General features: G+C 46.2%; 1 protein-coding gene across 1 annotated transcript; it reads right to left on the bottom strand.

Moving 5' to 3' along the window:
- Nucleotides 1-1,288: 1,288 nt before the first annotated feature.
- Nucleotides 1,289-18,586, bottom strand: LOC115321246 ((3R)-3-hydroxyacyl-CoA dehydrogenase-like). Its single transcript, XM_029981466.2, has 3 exons — nucleotides 18,298-18,586; nucleotides 12,167-12,366; nucleotides 1,289-1,693 (listed from the first exon to the last, which is right to left on the bottom strand). The coding sequence occupies exons 1-3, from the start codon at nucleotides 18,584-18,586 to the stop codon at nucleotides 1,289-1,291; spliced, it is 894 nt and encodes a 297-aa protein (XP_029837326.2).
- Between the last annotated feature and the right edge of the window lie 4,373 nt (nucleotides 18,587-22,959).

The raw sequence follows: 22,959 nt of genomic DNA on the forward strand, positions 1-22,959 counted from the left end.
GTAACTGCGCAAGAACTGGGTCCACTCACGCGAATCGACGGAAGGCTGACGTCGGAGAAATACTGTGACATGCTCCGTTATACCTTGCTTTCTTTCGCCTTGGGTGGCCAGTTCTCCGACGGCTGCTTTATCTTGCAGCAAGATAACAGTCCGATTCACAGGGCTGGCCGGGTGCAGAGCCTGCGCGACGGCTTAGGTGTAAGGCAATTAACATGGCCAACAAGGTCGCCGGATCTAAATGTCATCGAGAATATACGGGAACTAAAGAAACGGAATATCTTGACGCGGGACCTTCATCAGGCTTCTTCAGAAGTCCTTTGGGAAGCAGTCGAACAAGAATGGACCAACCTCCAGTCCATTGCGAGCCTCACCAGCGACCTCTATGAGTCCATACCCAGGCGCCTTCGAGAGGTGGTTAGTAGTGTCGAGTGCCCACTTTTTTTTCTATTTGCTTACTGGAAATAACTTCTGGCTAGATGTGATTATGAATCTTATTATTCTTTCAATAGATTCTAAAAAGAATCGATTACCTTTCGTGGTATGAGCAAATAAAGACTACGCTGAAGACAATGTTCTTGCAGCCGCGAAATTCCCGAGCACACGCACACAGAATCTTACACAGAAAAAATTATCCTTATGAAGTCGTTTTTTACCCTGGCCGTTCACAGTATTATTAGGAAAACTTCCATGCTACCATATATTGAGCGCACGCCTATATATGAAAAATTTGTCATTTTTAACTAACGTTTCATGACCAAAATGAAACAGCGGAGCGTTTGGCCCCTTGAGGAACTACAGTCAAAATTTACAAAGAGAAGGCGAAAGATAAAACACACGAAAAATATTGCGCAAAAAAGAGCTCATCTGATATGATAGAAGGCCATTCTAGCGTGAGGGGCATTTGTTTTCACTCGACCTCTCAATGATTATCTGACGTTATATGACAATCTGACGTACCAATAAGGTGATTGGTAGGAAAATGAGCCAAGTTGCGTTGATTAGTGTGTTTATTGCGGCGCTTACACCCATGTAATTTCGGCCGAGCCAAAGAAATATGAAAAAAGAAGGAATTGATATAAACAATTTTTTGTATGTTATATTTAAACTAAAAATAAATGAAATGCACACAGGAAGTTTTTCGTACAAATTTATTTACTAATTGCAGAAGCTCTTGAGTGTTTAGTTACGGAATCGCACCATACCCATGAAATAATTTCTTTCAACATCACATATTTTTCAGTATTTGAGGCTATATTTTAAATGAAAAGCACTCGTTATAAACATTTACTTATGTTTGTGTGCCTCCGGCAACGTCAATAGAAGCTCCGGTCATGTACGATGTTTTGGGGCTACACATGAAAAGAATTGTTTCCGAGATTTCGATTGGCTCCGCGATGCGCTTCATGGGGATCACTGCCGCTAGCCTCGCGGTTACAGCTTCGACTGAGTACTTCTGAATCATGGGAGTGTTGGTAAGGCCGGGCAGAATCGCGTTCACCCGAATTCCCTTGGTCGCCAGCTCAAGGGCGACGGACTTGGTGAACGCAATGACACCACCCTTGGAGGCTGTGTAGCCGCCGAGGCCTGGAAAGCCACCCTTGCCAAGTATGCTCGCAATGTTCACAATAGCTGCTCCTGTTACATTCCGTGATAGCATGTGCTTTACTGCTTCTTTGGTCACCAAAAATGTGCCCTGCAAGCAAAAAAGGCTGCATTAAAGTTTGAGGTTATCATGCAATAACACTAGTCGATTATGAAATATTTTGATATAAAAAAACCATGCATACTGGAATAAGGTGTGTTTAAAATATATCTAGAAAGTAGAAATGAAGAAAAAGAAATAATACAATTAAATATGTAGCAGCAGTATTATTTTTATTTGAGCATTTATCACCTCGGTAGCTAACCATCTCGCGACAACAAACACACATAGCGTATTCACCTTGGTTTGGAATTGCGCGTGAAAACTGGGCGATGTTATTAAAGACGTTCTAGATGAATGTTCGTCACTCTGTTGCATATAATAATTAACACTTAAGAACCATATTTGCCATGTAAGAATGACCGAGCGAATTTATTAAGAAATACATATCCTTAAGAAGAAAAAAAGGTGTTATAAACAAACGAAAATTAAGAGAGGGTTGTTCAGAACAGAAAGACATTGTATATGCTATTTTTGATACATGTGCGCAGGGAATTTCGCCCCGTTCCTGCTGTAATTGGAAACGCAATAGACTGCCATGAAGAGAAACGGGATTGAACTTGGTGCCACTTGCCCCCGATCTTCTGAAAATTTCAAACGGCATATTCTCGTCTGCCAAAGTGTGTTCTGGTTTCGATCTTTCGTGAACGCACCACGTACATGAATGCAGAGATAACGCGCTACTTCGTAGCAGTCACCCTCAGTAGACGGCACACGATGCGTTTGACTTTATTCTTTGAAAGTTTGCAGACGCAAGTTCGCCCCGTTAAGCACTTATTTTGAATTCTACATTTGTCCATCTTTTCTCTATTAGTAACAATATTTCAAGGTAGGTGAACATCTCGACGGGCAGCGGCGCTCATGGTCATCTCGACGTAGACTCCACGAGCTGGCTCGCCCTCTTTAAGTCGTTTTATCATCTGTCATCGCGTGTCATGTTCACCATGCGGCCGACGGTATCTTCGTAACACCATAGATATTTAAGTTTCAAGCAAAAATATTTTAGTAATACAGTTTTCCCTATAAACGCTTGCGTCTAATTTGCATTTGAAATAATTTTTGAAATAATAGTTTGAAAAAGTGAACCAAAATAAATTACCCCCCCATAAAGAAAAACCTGCTGTATTTTTTTATATATTAAGAATGAAGCTTTGGGTATTTATCTTAAATTGGCGTCAATTTTTTTTGTATTACATCCGTTTAAAGAGAAAAAATACTGCTGACCTAAAAAACTGATGCTTCTTTGTTTTTAATAAAGTTATATCTGGGTATCTAAAAAAACGACATTCCCAATACAGATACATCCCAACTTCTGTAAAAATATCTGGTCATAGAAATTACCGCATTTGACTGGGAAATAGGTGGGTTTATGTCTCACGACTGCGTCACATATATTTCTTCAGATACTCGTCTGGTTATAGACTTTCATTCCAAGAGTTTAAAGAGCACACTGTTTATTTTGATACAGTCGGTGCTACTCAATTGTTTAGTTCTTTCATTCATAAAAGTTGGGATTATACGAAAGTAATTTTTTAAACATTTTCTAGACACAAACGTTGGGACCAGCGTGGATATTTGTTAAAGACCTTTTTAATACTGTCGGCTATTGCTCGTTCCGTCTGCCCTCATGAGGAGTCAATCAAAGGAAGCGTAAAATAATATATTATACAACTTTAAAACAAGTCGACATTAATATAGGTAAGTCAGAGGAACCTTGTCATAACATGACGAACGTCATTCAACATAAAGCTTGTGCTTCATCTTGTTTGCATTCATCAATTATGCTCCTGTTATAGGTGTTTTTCGCAACAGTTCGCTTCGCGGATAATTTTGTATTATTAAATAAGTAAATAGTTGGATGAAGTCTGCTCTAAGGGTGGATAACTATGTCTCACTTTAACTACTGAAATAACCTCCATTACATGAATATATCTACATGTCATGAACTGAAGCATTCTCATGATCGAGGAATGCGTTGTAATCAGTAAGATACGTATTAGGTTACTTAAGTGCCGGAAACTCACAAGAGTTTCAAGTATGTTTTGGTAGGCAAGATGAGGTACGAACAAAAATTTAAAAAAATGCAGGGTTTCCAATAAAAAAAGAAAAAAATATCGGTCGCTACGTCATTACCAATGTATTTCTGCCTTTAACAAATGTTATGGTAAGAAGCACGTGTCGTACGAAAGTAGAGTGTCTTACGGTAACGCACTCAGTTAGAGATATTTCCTGGTATTACCCATTCAAGGCAAATGACAAAAATTGGTCTACAGGGTCCGATCGGCAAAAGTAAACCCAGCTTTTTAGCCCTCATTAAAAAACTAAGCTCCGCAGGAAGCTGAATGTTCACTAGAATGCGACGCAAGGAATATAAGCCAGAATGAAAAAGTTTGAGAGCATGATCTTACGTAGATCAAAGGATAAAATAAAATAAGGACTCATCTCTACGAGCAGATGACATCCCAGGAAAAATGGGGAATAATCATGTTTCTACGAGTAGACGACAACCCCCCTTCCCCTTTCGAATTCGGACTCTCTTATTTTCACAGGCGAGGCTGTGTTTCACCTTGACGGACAGGTCAACTCACAAAACAGCCGTCACTGAAGCGGCATCATCCCGCAGTGGATGCTCGAGAAGTGCTCTTTAAATGCGGTAGCTTCCCGTAGCGGACAAGTCGGCAGGGTCTGAATGTTTCAAGTGAATGAGTTATATTGTCGACAACAAGAAAACAAAAAGACGGGATGCATGGGCACAGCGAAAAAAGAGAGGAGCCTCTTTTCTGTTAGAGTTCGATCAGGTGGCCTAATGCTTTTATATTTCTAACCTTTTCTTTTTTTGTACAAATACTTGATGTTTGCGTACTTTTTTTTTCGTTGGTGGCAAATAATGAAAAATACCTAAAGCAATTCTGACATAAAAATTCAAACTCAATTGCTTTAGTTTAGTTTTAAGATTAAGAACATAAAAATTAAAAAAAAAGTGAGAGACGCTATTAAGCGGCTCCGGTACAGCGTCAGATTTGGCTACTGCGCAGCGGAGTCGTACAGCTAGGAAAGCGGCGGCGCCAGTGCGTCTGCCGCGGCTATGACGTCACTCCTCTGAAATGCGCAGACCGGCCGGGCGCGGGTGGAACGACAACGGTTCCGCGAGCGTCGTCATTTCTCCGGTGAACCAGCGGCGGATTTTTGGCCTTGCGCTCTGCGAACTGAGAGCGTCCTGCAACTTCGCCGCTCAAGCCGACGAAAACATGTGCGACGAGTTCTTCGCCGGAGTCACGTGCCCGCGTTTGCGTGAGAGACTGCTCCTAGAAAAGGACATGCTGACTTTCAACCGCGCAGTGGAAATTGCGCAACTTCGCGAGCAGGCTGCATGGGAGTCCGAAGCCCTAGCAAGCTCTTTCCGTCGCGCAGTGGGGTACCAACTTGTTTTTGAGTGGGTGGGCAAACGAGACACCACCCTTCCCCCCCCAGGGCCGGGGGCGGTGCCCTTGGTATTCCTTGAGCGCCGCCGGCCAGTGTTTGTCCTGCCCAGTGACGGCTTTTCAGGGGGGGAGAAGGGGGGCAAAATACATGACTTGCCCCCCCCACACTGAGAACTGGGGGGGCAGCGCCCCCCTTGACCCCCCGGTTGGTACGTCCATGCCGTCACGTCACGTCGCAAGCTCCACGGGGGCGGAAGTCAACCAGACGCAACGATCAAGGGAGATGTCGTTTTGACAGCCGCTCACGCGGTTCGCTGTGATCGCGCCCTGCACGCTCGCCAGCGTCACGAAACTCCGGCAGCGTCGTTCCGTACTCCGGCACCAACGGTCCCGCTGCATGTGGAAACTACTGTACATCAACGTGCGACTCGTCTCGCTGCCCCGCGCGTGGTCGTACCTGCTCCGCATGCGGCCGCCGCGGCCATTTCCAGCAATTCTGTCCACGCGCCCGTCAGAACCGAGGGGGAAGTTCACCTCGAGTTCATGAAGTGGTGCCAGACGAGGATGCGGCGAGCGTCTTCAGCTTTCTCTCCGTCCACACCGACAAGCGTACAGGAGTCTACGTTGACGTCCGAGTGACGCCACTTGTCTCGACGTCGCCGCCGCGTGTCGTCACGTTCTTCATTGACACCGGCTCTGCGGTCTCCATCATCGGGGACGAGCATTTCCGGAGCCTGTTTCAGAACAAGGTACAGCTGAGCAGCCCTTGACTTTCCCTGCCGGACTTTTCACGGCAGGAAATTCCAGTGTGTGGTTCCTTCTGAGAACGTGTCGCCCACAAGGAAGAGGCCCTGCTGACCATCTGCGTCACGCCCAGTGGAACATCGCTTCTAGTCCTCGACGCCGTAAAGGTTCTTGGTATTCAGATTTTGGGCGCCGAGCTTTGCTGTTTGAGTAGAGTCGATTGCTGGGCTAGTTGGTTTTGGAATTTGGAATACATTTTAGCGCTCAAAAACAGGGACAAAGAGGCGAGAAACAGACAGCACAGTGCGCTACTAACAACTGATTTTATTACGTGAAACGACACTTTTATACCATCCGAGTTTCTGATTTTGCTCCGTCACTAGCCAACCCGGTGCCAGGCCGCGTCATTGAGGAACGCACGTTCCTTGTCCAGTAAATCAATTGAGGCCACGCTGACACATGCTGCACCACCCTTCCTAATCTCATCTGCCTCGATTATCTCCCTCACAGTTTTTCCTTGTGCCGTGCCAGAATCTTGCTCTCGGAAAACAACGGCATACACTTGCACCTTTCACAATGATCAGACAGATGACCATCCCGATAATTTCCTACTTTAAGTTTGTGCTCCCTCAGCCTATCATTAACACACCTACCTGTCTGACCTATATACTTGTTTCCGCATGATAAGGGGATCTGATATACTACTCCCTCCGCACATTCAACGAAGGGATCCCTGTGTTTTACCGCGCAGCCTGAAGGGGCCTTACAAAAAGGATCTGTCATCCTACATAATCTACTAAGTTTGTTTGGTGCGGAAAACACTACTTTCACGTTTGATCTATTGGCCACCTTTTTCAAGCCATGCGCCGTTTTGTGAATGTACGGTATCACCGCGACCTTCTGTTTATCTCTGAGAACCATTGGGCAAGGGCGATCTTCACTACGCAATCTTTTTAATACGATCTCTGCAACTGAGACCACTACATTCTTCGGGAAGCCAGCTGCCAACAACCGCCTATACTGCGTGCCCAGACCTTCTGACATCACATGCTGTTTGTACACCCCTGCAGAACCAACGTAGGCCACGCTTGCCTCCACCCCGTCCACTTGTCCTTCAGGCAGCGTGAAGCCGACCCTTGTTGCTCCAAGCCTTGGTCTACCAGCGCCGCTCTCAACAAAAGTTGGTCACCTTTTCTGACCAGGTTTGGGACTTGCCAAAGGGGTGCAGCACGAGCTCAAGATCAAGCAGTCTGTTGTTCCAGTCGCGCTGACGTTGAGGCGTCTAATGCTTTCCCTTGACGCACACTGAAGAACTACTGCACGCCCTCAGTGGAGCCCGCCACTTCTCCAAACTGGACCTGGCAGCTGCATATCACCAAGTCCTGCTTCACCCAGTCAGTAGAGACCTCATGGCATTTATAACACATGAGGGGTTCTTGCGTTTTAAGAGGACCTGCTTCAGATTTGCGTCGGCCCCAGCTGCGTTCCAGCAGCTGATGCCAAGGATTCTGCATGGCTGGAGTAGCGTCCTCTGCTACATAGACGATATAATCGTCTTCGGAAAGACTCAGCTAGAGCACACCGGGAGCCTCCGCGAAGTTCTTCGTCTGATCTGCAAGGACGAACTCAAGTTCAATGAGAAGTGTGTCTTCAATGCATCTGAGCTCGCATTTTTCGGACATCGCGTCAGCGCTGAAGGCATAGCACCCCTTCAGGCCAAGGTCGATGCGATCGCCCATGCAGCCGTTTCACCTGAGCCTGGCATGCTGCGCTCTTTCTTGGGCCTCGTTGAGTATTGCGCCAGGTTCGTCCCTATCTATTTGGAGAAGGTAGAGCCGATGCGTCGACTACCTCGGAAAGGTTTTCCTTTCGTCTGGGATGCCGCCGCGGACGCAAGCTTTGCCAGGGTGAAGAGACTTCTCGCCTCGCACCAAGTGTTGGGCGCCGTCCTGCAGCAGGTCGACGGGCCTCTTACTGGCACTGTTGCCTTCGCGTCACGGATCTTGACTGCAGCCGAGCGGAAGTACTCGGCAGGTGAGCGAGAGGCCTTGTCCTGTTTATGGGCCTGTGAGAGGTGGCACACATACTTGTGGGGACGGCCCTTCACTCTTCTCACGGATCACCAGGCCTTAGTGGCCCTGCTCTCTGCACGAAGCACGGGACAGCGTCCTCTTCGCATCGCACGATGGACAGCACGGTTGCTATGCTACAACTTTAGGGTCGAGTACCGTCACGGCTCTGACAACAAAAAGGCGCATGGCCTGTTTCGACTACCAGTGCCAGGCACCGAAGGTGGAGAGCAGGCCGAAGAAGAGGTCGTGGCCGTGGTGACATCAGTTGTACATCGAGACGACCTGCAACGCGCCACAGAGGAGGATGGCACGTTACAAAACGTCATGCACTGTGTCCAGACGGTATGGCCTGCTCGGAAGAACCTGACTGCAGACCTGGTTCCATACTATGTGGTCCGCAGCGAGTTGTTGCTGGTCCACGGTCTGCTTCTGCGCTCAGAATGCTTCGTAATCCCGGCCGAGCTAACGACCACATTTGGATATGAACGCGCACGAGTCCCACCCTGAGATTGTAAAGACAAAGAGGCGCCTACGAGAGAAGTTCTGGTGGCCTGGACTAGACAAGCAAGTCGAAGGCACCATCCGCAGCTGTACAGTCTGCCAGTCTGCTGACAAGAGTCTCAAGACAGAGCCAACACCGCTCTAGCCAGGGCCACTGCCTGAAAGACCTTGGAGAAAGGTCGCCATCGACATCGCAGGCCCCTTCGAGCAAGCACCAGCGAACTGTCGGTTCGCCATCTCAGTTGCGGACTGTTACTCAAAGTGGCCGGAGGTCGCCTTCGGCAGCGACATCGCATCGCAGAAAGTCATGAGTTTCCTGTCCACCGTTTTGGCACGAGAAGGCTACCAACAGAGATCGTCTCCGACCATGGCAGACAGTTCACATCAAGAGAGTTTGAGACGTTCCTCGAAGCAAGAGGAATAAAGCACTCGTTCTCCTCAGTGTACCACTTCCAGGGAAACGGCCTGGTGGAGAGGTTCAACAGGGTGATAAAATCGTATATCCAGTTGGCGCTGCTAGAACACCGTCCTCTCAAGGCAACCGTCGTAGATTACCTAGGAAATTATAGGGCTACACCACACTCCACCACCGGGTTGGCTCCTGCTGTGCCGCTCCATGGACGCCCCATGAGGACAGCACTTGACGTCATTGGCCTTCCGACTGCAGAGCTTGGCACCAACCCTGCTCGGGAGATGCGTCGCCTTGAGAAGAGGGTGAGAGACCAACAAGCCAAGCGTAAGGCTTATGCGGACCGACGCCGAGCTGCCAAGGCCCCGAGATTTCAAGTGGGTCACTATGTGAGAGTGCGGAGTCAAGGTTCTGACCCAAATCATACCCCACTTTCGCACCACCGCTGGAGGTCCTCAAGCACGTTGGGCAGTGGTCGTTTTATCTAGAAGACGGACGTACGTATAATGGGTCGAAGTTATCGACAGTGCCCAGGGAGTCATGGCCAATCCAAGACTCTCTGCAGAGTTCTTTGTATGACAGCACTGAGTTACCTGGCACGACTGGGTCGACTCCCTCCACGTTACCGGTGGGCACACCACTCAGTCACCGGTCGGCGCACAACCAGAACTTCGGGCGCCACAGGTGGAACGAAGTTCACCGGTGCATTTCCAGGAAGGTGACTGAGAGCCCGTACTTCGACAATCTTCTAGAGAGTGACGCTCATCCCAACGTCTTCTGGCCGGACTATGTTTAGTTACTCTTCGTACCTTGCAGAAAGTGACTGCTTGTGTTTTTCAGACTGTGACTGCTCGTGCTTTGCAAACTGTGACTCTTTTTTCTGTACAGAGAAACTGCTTTAAAGTGAGTTAATGCTCAAGCAAAGCATGTAGTCATAAGGGGGTGTGGATGTGGTGACGTGAAGCGACACCCTTTGGTTACTTGGAGTTTTGATGCCTTTCGTCAGATGGCACCACCACCCATACTCTGTATAGTATTGCACGAGACAAGTAAAGACACTTTCTGTCTGGTCGGGACACCGTCTGGTCGTTGTCTAGAGTTGCCCCCTTCCGCAGCTGTCCTGCCCGGAACACAACAAAAATATACAAAATTAGGACAAAACGAGGGGAAATAAAACAGATCAGTTGTAGGATATTGTAGAAATTGTTTTTTGGCTGCATTACGTCGTTTGCTTTTAACTGCCGTTTTTACCGCGTCTAGTTTTTTTTTTTTTTGCCTGCAAATTTTTTATTGTGCTTTTTTGTAGTGCATACGTCCCCTTCATGGTGCGGGTAGATCTCAACGATCGACTCATGGTCGATTTCCGGTGCAGAGAGCGGCACTGGCCGCAAGAGGTCGGCTGACGTTTTAGGGCACAGTTTCGGAGGCGACCTAAGGACTCCTCTACAATGCTACGCTGGGTGAGGCGCTTCACTAAGGAGATAAACCAACAAATCAGGCCACCGACAACAGTGGTGTAACCACTTGCGACTGATACTTTAATATGCGGTTGTCCCTGCTTTTGCCGCTGACCCTCGCCTCTCTATGCGGAGGGGACCAGCGAGACCTGTCGGCTATTGCGGCAATAAGGCGTCTTTTGCTAGTAGACGGACGCTGTAGGCAGAAATTCGAGGTGATTGATTTGTAACTTTTTACTCAGGTATTTAAACAATGGAATTCTTATTTCTTAATGCACATTCCTCGGTAACATCTCTGCATACTTTTAGCTAGATACTTTGAGAAACTGATTTATGCGGCCCCTTCAAACAGCCATGGGCCCCCTTGACTCACTCTGTAAAACTGGCGGAGGACAGACGCTTCTCAAGGATCGGTTCGTGCTTACCTCAGTAAAAGATGAACCACATATCTCTCCTATTTCAACCTGCATTCAGGTTGCATTCACTCCAAAATACAAATCCATTTTAATTCCAGCCTTTAGTATACGAGAATAATTTAGGTGAACCGGTGTCATCAAACTTACATAAGACTAACATCGCGGCTTAAGAATCACTGAAGGGTAACTGAGATGGCATTCATGAACAAAAATACAAATTTTAAATGGAGACTTCTTATAACAAAACGTAAAAACCTCAATTGGCGTAGAGCTTTTTTTTTTTGTTGACATTTATAGGTTTTATTACTCTGATATTCAAGAGAATTGATTATTTTTTATGTACCGAGCGTAAAGATTTGTTAGGTGTTGAAAATGGCAGATTGGCGTAGACAGAGCTGGTTCCAATTCCTCGGTGTGAACGATAAAGGGGTGTACGGGGACGAATTCGATAGATTTTACATTGTTATATTTAAAAGTGTCTAATAGTCAGAATTTAGTTTTACAAACTTGGCACAACGATTTATTTGTACAAAATTTCGGGTTTTACGGCAAGAATAACACTCGATAAAGCACCCAAGTCTACACCAAAATCGTCATTTTCTCGTGTCTGCCACATTTTGGGGCTTTTAGGGTTCCACCATGTTTTTCTCTGACTGAAACAAGCCTATCAGATAAAAGCTGGCCTATGTCACGGGGTGAACTCCCGCCTAAGAAACCGCAGGAAGATAAATCTAAGACCTCTTCAGCTCTCAACAATCATTACAGAATTCCTCGAAGATTCGTTGCCTTCATTGCTCGCCCTGAATAAGGCGCCAAGCCACGACTGTACACGTGTCAATCGGCTTGAGTTTCTAGCGACAGAGACGACGGCGACCCGCATTTTCATACACTCCTTTTCCGCGAACACTCCCTAGACCTAACCATACCATAGCGTAAATCCTCAGTGTAAGAATCGCCCGGCCTCGTCCTCTCGACAGCGAGACGGGCCAAGCCGGTCCTCGTTGATTCTGATTCTTAGCCCGACGAAGCAATTGAGCTCTTGAAGCCAACGCAAGTTTGTGACTATGCATTTCTTAGAGTTAACCATGTTAAAGGTAACTTCTTGGCAGTGGCGTCACTAGGATGAGCGGCACCTGGGGCGGCAGCCCGGCGCGACACCCTCCCTCTCCCCCCCCCCCCCCCCTTCCCTCTCATGGCCTGCCGCGACACCACTCTGAGCGCTGCACCCGGGCCGGTCCGCACCCCCCCCCCCCCCCCTTGTGACGCCACTGCTTGTCGGTATTACAATAATTGCATATTAAACTTGCGTGGTATCATACATTCATATATAATCGTGAGTGTGTATAGTGAGCAAAATAGTTTTCAAGGTTATTTCTTATAACCCTACTAAACCCGTAAGGTATTCTGAAGTAAGGAGTGCCGGAAGCCAGCTCAGTGATTCACCTTTAGGTTGGTGTTGAATACATCGTCGAATATCGCTTCACTTAGATTTACGAGCGGAGTTATACGATGCAGAATCCCAGCACTGTTGACCACAATACTGATGTTCATTTCGTATGTAGTTTCGATGCATTCGACGAGATCTTTGACTGAAGCCGAATTTCGAACATCCACGTAGAGGGCTCTGTGGTTAAGGTGTTTGTCTGCAAGTAAAAGTAAGTTTACTGAGCAGTTAGACCAGTTGATTATCAATTTGAAGAAATACGAAGGGTTCTTAAAATGAATTCGAACAGTTTTCTTAATGCTTTAAGGTAATGCAGCCTGTGCGGGGCAGTTATACGACTAGCGCTCCATATTATAGCTGGCTAATCGTTAAAATACGTCGGCTGATAAACTATTGCCACGCGAGTCACTGTGCGAGCGTGTGCGTGGGGAAACGGTAACGGTGCCTGGCTTTCATGCCGAAGCGCCAGGTTCAAGTCTCAAGAGCCGACACTTCTCATATTTTTTTTATCCGTTCTACGCCGAATGATCCAGAATCCCTCGAGGGTACAAGAGATGCTCCCCGTGGTTTTCCGACGTCAGTCTATGCGCAACACCGCCACGTCAACTCCTCCTAGATAACGAAGGCGGAGTGCTGAGTGAGATGGCGTCATCAGAGATGGCCGACGCTGGACACAGATTGGAAATGATTACTGCGTCAACGCACGGCTTCGAGTTTAGTTTGAGCCGAGCGTTGATGCAATCGCGCCGTGTCCATCCTGTGTTCAGCGTTGACCTTCGCTGGTGACGCCATCTCATTCAGTAGTACAGCTTTGTTATCTAGGAGGTTTTGGTATAGCCAACACCTCCTAGATGAAAAAAGCTGTAGTGCTGATAGTGACGATTGCGTCAACGTTCGGTTCAAACTGGACTCGAACCCGAGCGCTTACGCGGCACTTGTTTCCAATCTGTGTCCATAGTTGGCCTTCAATGTTGACGGAAATACGTTGGCCGTACACGGCCTTATCTTCTAATCGGTGTTGCCTACGCACCGAAAACTAAGGGAGAGATGTGGAAAGATTATGAAGGCATCCGAACGCCGAGCTTTGGTTCAAATTATTAATGAGTATACCTCAAGCTACCCGGTTTTGTCTTCACTACACTCGACAAAAGCGTTCTAATGCGAAAGTCAAACGCCGACGCCTCCGTTTCAAGTCCTAAGGCGTTCGACGCGTGGTACTGGAGGCAAAAGCAGCTAGATTTAGGTCGACCCATTAATCATTCGAATCAGTGGTCGACCTTCTGACATCCCCGCGCTCTCTCGTCTCCTCCTCGCCCTCACTTTCGGCGCATTGCCAGCGCTTGACTCTGCTGTGACGCCGACATTCGACGCCTGCAACGCTTTTTCCTCTTTTGTTCTTGGCACAAATTCGCGACATTAAACCTGTAGATTCTTTGGTTATTGCCTGTTTCTCTACCGGTCATCCCCGACACTAAAATATATTATTTAACTTACTAACTAGTGAAAATGAACATAAGGCTCAAATTAGAAGCTTGCTGAGAGTTACTGAAAACAACTGATTCATTAAATTTAAGAACATTTTAAGGCACATGGAGCGTGCTTGCGGTCGCTATAATTAACACCGAGTTCTCGCACCGCGAAACTTGTGCCTGTTGCGGTAGTGGGTATTTTAACGGACACCAGCACTTCCCACGTGCCCGAAATCTTTTGAAGTTCATTTACTTTGGAATTTGGGTTACGCTCAAGAAATTTATAATTAAAGGCGTATGTTTTCGTTCAACATTTCAAAAGTTTATTAGCAAGATTTGGTCAGTTATCTGAGGTGGTGTGAGGAATTTTATGACCTACTGTCCGTACAGCTTACCTACATTGATCGTATTAGTGAACCTTTATCAGATTCTTTAAAAATAAATATTTTGGAAATGGAAATTAAACACGCTGTCTATTTCAAGCTTGATACCGTAATACTTAATTATTACTTTCTTAAAATTTGAAAAAAGTTAATTAGAACACATAAGGCTTATTCTTTTGACATACCCTTCATGCCGTTCAACGCTGAGTAGTATTAAAGGGGCGGTGCAATGATTTTAACACTGTACGAATGTGCAGCTTGTATTTTTTATATTGTTTACTTCGGCATAAGCAAGAGAAAAAGTGCCACCATATCCTAGAATACCTCTATTTCGCGGCGTAATCGCAAAATAAAAAACGCTTTTTTTCCCAACCTGCGGCCACATGGTGGCCGCAAATGGAACCTGTAGTGTGACGTCTTTCGGAGTGGTTTTTGTAAGTGATAGTGTTAGGCAATTGTAACCTTGATTTAAGGTTAAGTTTAAAAAATCTTGTTGTTTAGGCATGCAGAAACGCTTCAGAAGCCTAATATTGCCGCTAAAAGGGTATGAATTACTCGTGGCGCCATCTACCGCAAGTCAACAAAACCTGCCGTCACCGTCATCCGTCGACGCCCGAGGCGCCTACGGCGGCTACACGAGCAACCCGGACGTTTTGTCTTTCCCTCGCATGACGGAGTGCGTTGGTTGTGGTCCGTAGTATCGTGGTATCGTTATTGTTACTAGTGTCTCAACCTCGACTGCGACTTCGACTTCAACTGCCCGCCGCGTCGACTGCCCGTTGCACAAGTCCAAGACTTACTATACGCAAGCATCTTGCACTCGACGTCGCTCAGGCCGTCCGCCCATGCCGCCATGTTGGTCGGGAATCGGCGGGAGCGCGGCGAGCCGGCGAGCGCTGGGGAAACGGAAGCCAGAAGAACCCAACCGGAAACCAACGCCACTCCGAGTGACGTCACAGGCGAAGCTGGTGCCGCTTCAATGTTGAGTTGAGGGGTGCCAGAGATACCAATTTCTTTTATTTTTTTAAATGAAAACTAGGGCAAGCAGGAAAGAATAGTTTGCGGCCCTTCGTTTTATATGTGGCCGGGATCAATTCCCGCAATTAATTACCCAAAGTCCGCAAATTGTTGCACCGCCCCTTCAAGCGAAAGTAAGAAAAATTTCCTGAAGGCCAAATTAATATAAGAATAACGATTTCGTTCAAATACACAAAATGTAGGTACGCAATTCAGCTACTCATCCACATAATAATCACACCGATTTAGGAAGTGATTAAGACATGGCATAGGTCTTGGATACCCTTGCTTTCCTGCCAGGGATTTCGCCAGTGTTTTCACTACATACGAGTCCTTCCGAAGAACGGAATAAGAAACAAAACAAAACAAAAAAAAAGCACAAGGATATATATTTTTATATATACACATAATGTTTATAAATACTCTAGCTATATCTTAGCACACGTATGTAGACAGGTATCATGACGTGGCACAAGCTTTTGCATTCCCCCCCGAAAAAAAAGTGGCCGCCTGTGTTCTCAATCATTCCGTCACGAGTTCAATAAAGCCACCAGTCGCCACAGCCGTTCTTTCCTAACCCCCATCACGAAGGACGTCTCTCCGCCCTATACGAAGCATCATGCCGTTTCCTCTATGCACATACAAGTTTGTGGAGAGTGACGGTCTCAGTGACGCATAATGAAATGACTGAGAACACCGACTGCAACCCTTTTTAAGGAAGGCATCAAAAAACCTGTGCAACTTTATAGTAACTCTCTTAGTTAGGGGTGAGCGAAGTGGAAAATTTAAGCTTTACTGCATGGATTATATTTTGATAAAGCCTGTGACGTGAGACTGAGTGTCAAATGCCCGTATACATTCCAATGAAATCAAGATGGTCAGACTCGGCACGTCACCGTTTCTTTTCAGCTGTGTACTGCTGAGTCAAAACCTTCCTCTTGCAAAGCATTCTGAGCACTGAGGCATATCCAGTGAACACCTCGCCTTCAAACCCGCGAATGCGCGCGATAAGAATAAAAGATTGTAATATAATAACTGTCGCTTCACAAGACTCCCCGTAGGCCTATTAGGTGAGTGTCGTGCTCAAAATCCTGGGTCCTGGAATCAATTATTTTTGAGGGACGTTTGGAATTGTTTTTTTATCTCAATGCATCCACTTATTGCCATAACGCGCATGCGCATTCGCTTCGTGTATTTGATTGAATTTTCGTAAAGCAGGTCTAGGAGAAAAGAATTGCTATCGCATAAAAGAAGAGAATCCGCAAAAACGTGAACAAAAGTATAATGTGTTTATTGTTTTGCAAGACACAAGGAAGGACGATGTTAGCACCAAAAAAAACGTTGTTAATGACCGCATGTACACGACGAAAGTAAGACGCAGCTGACGGATGTGCACATTATTCCACGTGTGCATAGGCAATGTAATGGGTAAATGGAAGGATGTGACTGAACCGTTTGAATCGGGCGATGTCTCGCGTCACATATAGCTCTATACTCCGTTTCACCTTGCGTCCGATGCCAGTGCCGGCTACGAGTCATCACAGCCAACCCAGTTCTGTGGACTTAGCACGTGACTACGCTTTCCTTGCGTCACGTCGCTTTCTCTAGAAAGCAACCTTAGATTGGCTTCGATAGCTCATAAGATCCACTTAGGATGTCATGAGTCATCACGACGGATTGTCGGGAGCGGCCGGTTCACTTATCGCTGTTACTATTATTTTCACAACAACTTGCCATGTTATGGACGTAACAACCGAGCATATCTTTACGGTTCACACATCTGACTGCGGGTGGCGCAAGATTCTACACATTCAAAGTCACGATGCGCGTACGTCACGGGTTTCTGTCGAATGCATCCAAGAACATGGAAGTATGACTGCATCGTTCGAGAAACATGAAATAACTAAATTCTGCAGAAATAACTTGTTAGTGTGTTCTTCTCAAAGCAGCTGCTTGATTATGATCCTACCCAAAACAGTGAGGACTATTTCGCCATATGAACGGCGCAGTAAAGCAAAGGTTTTCGTGAGCGGCACTGATATTCGACGAATAAAATTATTCGAAAACTGGAATACTAGAAAATTGGGAAGTTGAATAAATATATTCTGTCAATCACTACGTCATTCAAATTGTATTCTAGTATATTCTCACACCCCCAGTATTTATCTGTGTGGTGTTTCCATGACGAAGTAGATAACATATTTGCAGTATTTTCCGGGCAATAGTCCGAAAAAGCCCATTTAGACCTAAAAAGAGAGTTTTTGCTTAGATTGTCTACACCCAGGGCATATAGTCCCCACTCCGTGCATAGTCCGCACCAGGCGCTTACTGGGACGCGACATTCGCCTCATACACTGCACACATTGAAGAATGTCTGCTTTCCAAGCTGACAAAGAAGATCGTATTATACATAAATCATGATTAGCACATTTCATTCACAAAATTCATTACGTCTCGTCATAACGAACGATCTTAGAAACAAAATTCCAGTATTCCGCACGCGTAGGTAGTCCCCAAAGCCTAAAATCTGAACTTTAAAAATTCTATAGTGTACGGACTATAACCCCAGAAATACGGTATCAACATTATGTTTACAAAAAAAAAACAAAAAAAAAACGCCTTTTAACCATTAGTTTTTTTCTAGCTGATTTCATCGGAGCGTGAAAAAAGAAATACAGCCCTCGTATTAGTTTCAGTACTTGCATCATACGTCATTGGTCCTCATATCCCATTTCTCCTACACGAATATTTGTAAGTAACCTTGCGTTCTGCAGTGAGATGAACTAGGTTTGTTCATACATATATATCAAACACTTGAGTTTGCGAAGAAACGAACCACTGGGCGTGATTTGCTGTTTTCCGCTAGAAAAATTTTCCGCTAGATTTAGCGGAGAATTTTTTTCCGCTAAATCTAGCGGGAAAACTTTTCCGCTAGATTTAGCGGGGAAATTTTTCCGCTAGATTTAGCGGGGAAATTTTTCCGCTAGATTTAGCGGGGAATATTTTTCGCTAAATTTAGTGGGGAAGTTTTTCCGCTAGATTTAGCGGATAAATTTTTCCGCTAGATTTAGCGGGGAACTTTACCCACAATGCACCGCGCGGTTACGCCGACGCCGACGGTGACGCCGACGCCGACGGCGACGCCGTCCGACGCCGCTCGAGCCGGAAACGGGCCCCTAAGAGCTGCGCTCTAAAACAAACAACTACAAAAATCGTTCCACACCCAAAATTCGCGTATGCAGTTAATATGGTCATACGTACTTGGAAGCATACCAACGGTTTCTTCTCCTCCGGTCGAGTTGATATCAGCAACGATTACGGTGACATTTTCCCGAGCGAGTACCATAGCAACACTCCGCCCGATGCCACTGGCCGCACCAGTTACAAGTGCCAGTCGACCGCCCAATTCGAGTGAGGATGTTCCAGCATCGTTATTTAGCTTTCCGACATCCGCGTCGCCTTCACGACTATCAATATGACCGTTTGAGATGCTTCCGGTAACTAAGCAGCCAAAGACAAGGTAGCAGGCAAGCTTGTGATTGTTTAACATGCTGCTACTGTGAAAGAAACGTGGACAAGTCTCTGGGAGTCGTTGCGGCCACGTTATATAGAGCGATGTTTTTGTTTACTTATTTTCTATCTCAGTCACACATGTGCGTAAAAGAAAACTAAAGAAACATAAATTCTTATCCAATATCCGATTTTTTCGCAAATGCCAATAGAGGCTTTGCGCGACTACTGTTTTTGCGGAAAATATACGAAATCTTGCTTTCACGGAGCAGCTGCAAGGCCTTAGATGTACACACGTAATAAAAACAAATGGCGATGTCGCATTTCCCTTGCGGCAACCCGCCTCGGCAATTAACATGACGCAAACACGTTGGTTCAACACGTAGTCAAATGTTGTAAGGTGGTAGGCTGAACGAGTTGGTAAACGTTGAAAATGATGAAAAATTGTGCACGAAGAGACGAGGACAAAGAGAAAGTAACACAGAACAGACAAAGAATGTGGTCGTTAGTTGTTTTATACAGCAGGAGTTTAGTCCGCGAGACTATGGCCACATTGTTACCCACTGCAGATCAGGACAGTACGGCTGCTAGCCTGGGGTCTTTAACGTGCACGACGCGGTTAGAATACGCGTCCGCACGCCTGTACAATGCTCATTCAGTTCGAGACCGGCAGGGCTGAGGATTGATCCCGGGATCCCTGGGTTCTGCAGCGCTAGCTTTTGCACCACGTGCTCCGAGCTGGTGTGCTCTTGCCCACTCTACCACCGATCCCCCTGAAGGCAACTTAAACAGGCGCGTACTAATAACTCTGATATATGCGATGAACCGAAAGATGGACTCATAACAGGGAACAGCGGCACCAGTAAGAAGACAGTTCAGTCGCAAGGAACGTTACTGGAGTGGGTCGCTATGCGAACTCGAGCGGCATTCCTCGGAGGAGCGCGGGCGGCTGCGGTAGCTGGCGAAACGGTGGCGCTGCCGTCGCCGTCAAATTAAAGCCACTGCATCAAGGCGTCTCTTATTTTTTTTTTTTTTTCAAGTAGTGCCAACCATTGTTGTGAAAACGCGCGAGACACGTGCCACGAGCGGGTTGTCCGCCGTCTTACGCTTCCAAAGGCCGCTAATTTCAGTGGTACGCCACAATTTGCATCAAAGGGCCACTCGATACCAGAGATGGCAGTAATGACAATACTGTAATGAAATTACAGTAATTAAATTACTTTTTTTAATAATGAGTAAGTAATTAATTACTTCTCCGGGCTAGTAATTTAGTAATGTAATGAGTTACTTTCAGGGAGTAATTTCGAGAAAATTACTCATTACTTTTTAAATTACTTTTGTCCTAAATTAGAAAATTCGCTTGCATCCTTTAGGAAAGACGAGAAACATTATTTTGCATTGCAAAACGTTGTTAAAGAGCATCAGAGGAAATATTCGACGGCCACCTGAGCGCAAAGCCTTGTACGAACAGACACACAAAGGAGGGCTGGAAAGGCAACGGAGTGCACGGCGTCGCGTCATCTCGACGACATATTCGTTCCTCTCTAAGCTAACAGTGCTGTGGGAGCTGCAAGCTAACCAGAACCAATCAAACACCTTCTTTTAATAACGTGTCCCGTCCCTTTCTCTGCGCGTGGGTATAAACGGGAGTGTGGTTACGTGGCGAACGATAGACGTGTGACTGTTCCAAGAAACACGTAGTTTCCACCGTTCATCCCTATGTTGACGGAGCGTATGCTTAGGGAGGAACGGCTCCTAGGCTACAAGGCGACGGGCACATCAGTGAGTTAAACATAGTTTAAAACCTGAGAGGACAAGGCAAACAGATCCCCAGTCTCGTACTTTCGTCAAGCAAGGTCAAACCGTAAGCTTCGACCATTGTGAACAACAAACGACAGGAATAAAGAGTTAATTTCAAATTACTTGTCAAAGTCCCAGACCGTTTCGTGCGTCCTCGAGCAAAGCAGGTGCCCCTCGCGGTATTCCTCGCTGCCTTCCCTTGGGAAGTTTATTCGGGAATAAGCCTACAAGCAGATATCGCCCCCCGTTTGTTGGGAAAGTACATAATTTAAGAAGCTCGCGCCATTCCTCAAGTGGCGACGCTTCTGCTTAGCAACTATTCGGGCCCTTTGTGTGACAATGCGCAACAAACTTGGACTCTTCGATTGTTTTGGAAAAATACTCCTTGAAAGAAATGACCGAGAATAGGTAAAAAAAAACTCGGTGACAGCTATTCTTCACAATGCAGTGAAGGGTTCAGGCAGCCATTCCCTCTCCCATTTGGAGCACTGAATAAAGCGGTGCGCGTGCTCCCCTCCTCTCCACTGCATTGCCAAGAAAAGTTACCGCCAAGTATATAGTTTTCTCGGAAGAATAGAATTCGACAACGTCAAAGCAAAAGCGAGACGTTTCACGTGACGACTCCTTCTAAGGACGAGCTGCCATTGCCCGAATTAAGAAACTTGCACGGACTCCAATTTCTAAATCAGAAAGACGGAAAAACATCACCCTTTTAGTAAAAAAAACTTCATCGTTGAATAAACAGCGAAACAGGTGAGTCGACTGTCTTTCTGAGTCACATCTAAAGAAGCTATTCATCATGTTAAACACTTATGTCGTGTGCGCCAGCAAAACCACTGTTCAATATGGTTCACTTTGAGGCAGATAAGGTTGTTGCGTTGTAAACAGGAAGATGGGAGTTTTGGTAAATATAGACCAGCTCAGCTCTTTGACGTGACATCACTGCGGTGGCGCTGCTTTCGGTACTGCGTATGCGCAACGCCTCGCTTCTGCCGGATCTGGATCCTCTACACTCGCTGTGTGGGCAAACGAGGGCTTGTTTTGTAAACACTGTGTTGGTGTATACGGTAAATAAAATGAGCAAGATTCGCTGCCTCAAGGTCTTCAAAAGTAATGTCAAAGTAATTTCAAAATAATTTTTTTACGTTTGGGAAGTAATTGTAATGTAATGTCATTATATTTAGTCTAAGGTATTTTGTAATGTAATTTAATTACATTTTTGCAGTGTTCAGAAAAGTAGTTCGTCATGTAATCTAATTACTTTTTGAAAGTAATTTTGCCATCTCTGCTCAAGACATCGACCTCGTACACTGGTGAATTTGACGCTACTTGCAAGAAAAACGCAAACATATCCTTTGGTGGATCTCTCCCCGCGCAGTGTGGAGGGATCCACGCTGCGCGGAACACACACGACACCAAACGTAGGTGCTGTTGTGTGTTCGGGAGATGCCATCGTCGTCTGCTTCGGGTTCATCTCTGATTGTCACATCGTGGGTGGTGACAGAACTGGCTGCAGCCTGAGCAACGGTTCGATCGGTGGGGGCCTTTGGTTTTGTGCTCTTCGTCGTTGACTGCAAGATATGTGCGGGCACATTAAGGAACATACATGGTACAGCAACCTTTTAATGCCCATTGGCGCATGGTTATCAAAACCTTATTCTTTTTTATCTCGGAAATGAACTGATACATCATTCTGTATAAGTCAGTTGGCCTGGCAGCATTTGCGCCATCGAAATGCCTAAAGTTTTCGTAGTTTCGTTTCTGCTGCTGCTCACTTTCCTGGTTCCATCATGGATTACACCAAACGGCGACGGGAACACTATCATCGGCTGCAAGATTACATCATCTGCTTCCGTGGAACCTGCTGGAAAAACGTATTCGTCATCAGAAGCCTACCCTTTGTGGGTTGTGCATAGAAACGTATCCACTGCTACACCGTTTCCCACGGTGCCGTTACAAATCGGCCTATCTACTTCTACCATCACTGCCACCTCAGGGCCACCGAGAAGTAAAGCGCCTGCTTCCGTCAACTTTGTCAGTGGGCCTGGCAGCATCTGCTCCATCGAGATGACTAAGTGTTTCGTCATCTCATCTCAGATTGGTAAATTTTAAAATCTTCAATTGAAAGGCTTTTGTCGTTTTGTGCTGCCGGGCTCCAAGGCATGCCTTGAGTTGCATCTCTAATGTATAGACCTGTACAACATTGCCTGTGCATCCATTTCTACATATGTCGATAGTGTTAGATTAAGGGTGCTCCTACCCCTCGGTGGGGATATTGAGTATAACCCTGGGCCTATGTCCAAAGAGCAAGACGCTCTAATAAATAAAGTCCTTGATCTTGTAACAAGACTTCAGGGAGGCCGAAATAATATCCTTCAGGAAGTCAGAGACCTTAAAATAAAACAAAGCGGCACCCAAAATTCACAACATGCGCTAAATATACGGGTCAACGAGTTAGAAAACAACCATTCGCAACAATATCAACCGGTGTAAACATCAGCGTCAGTTCTGCTCACCTGATGGAGTCTACTGCCGCCGCGATATTTCAGCTCAGAGCACGCTGTGATGGCGCTGAGAGCCGAGAGCGTTGGGCTAACCTTCTTTTCTTTGCTT

Source organism: Ixodes scapularis, unplaced genomic scaffold (assembly GCF_016920785.2).
Source record: "Ixodes scapularis isolate PalLabHiFi unplaced genomic scaffold, ASM1692078v2 PGA_scaffold5__190_contigs__length_132052651, whole genome shotgun sequence".
Lineage (NCBI taxonomy): Eukaryota > Metazoa > Arthropoda > Arachnida > Ixodida > Ixodidae > Ixodes > Ixodes scapularis.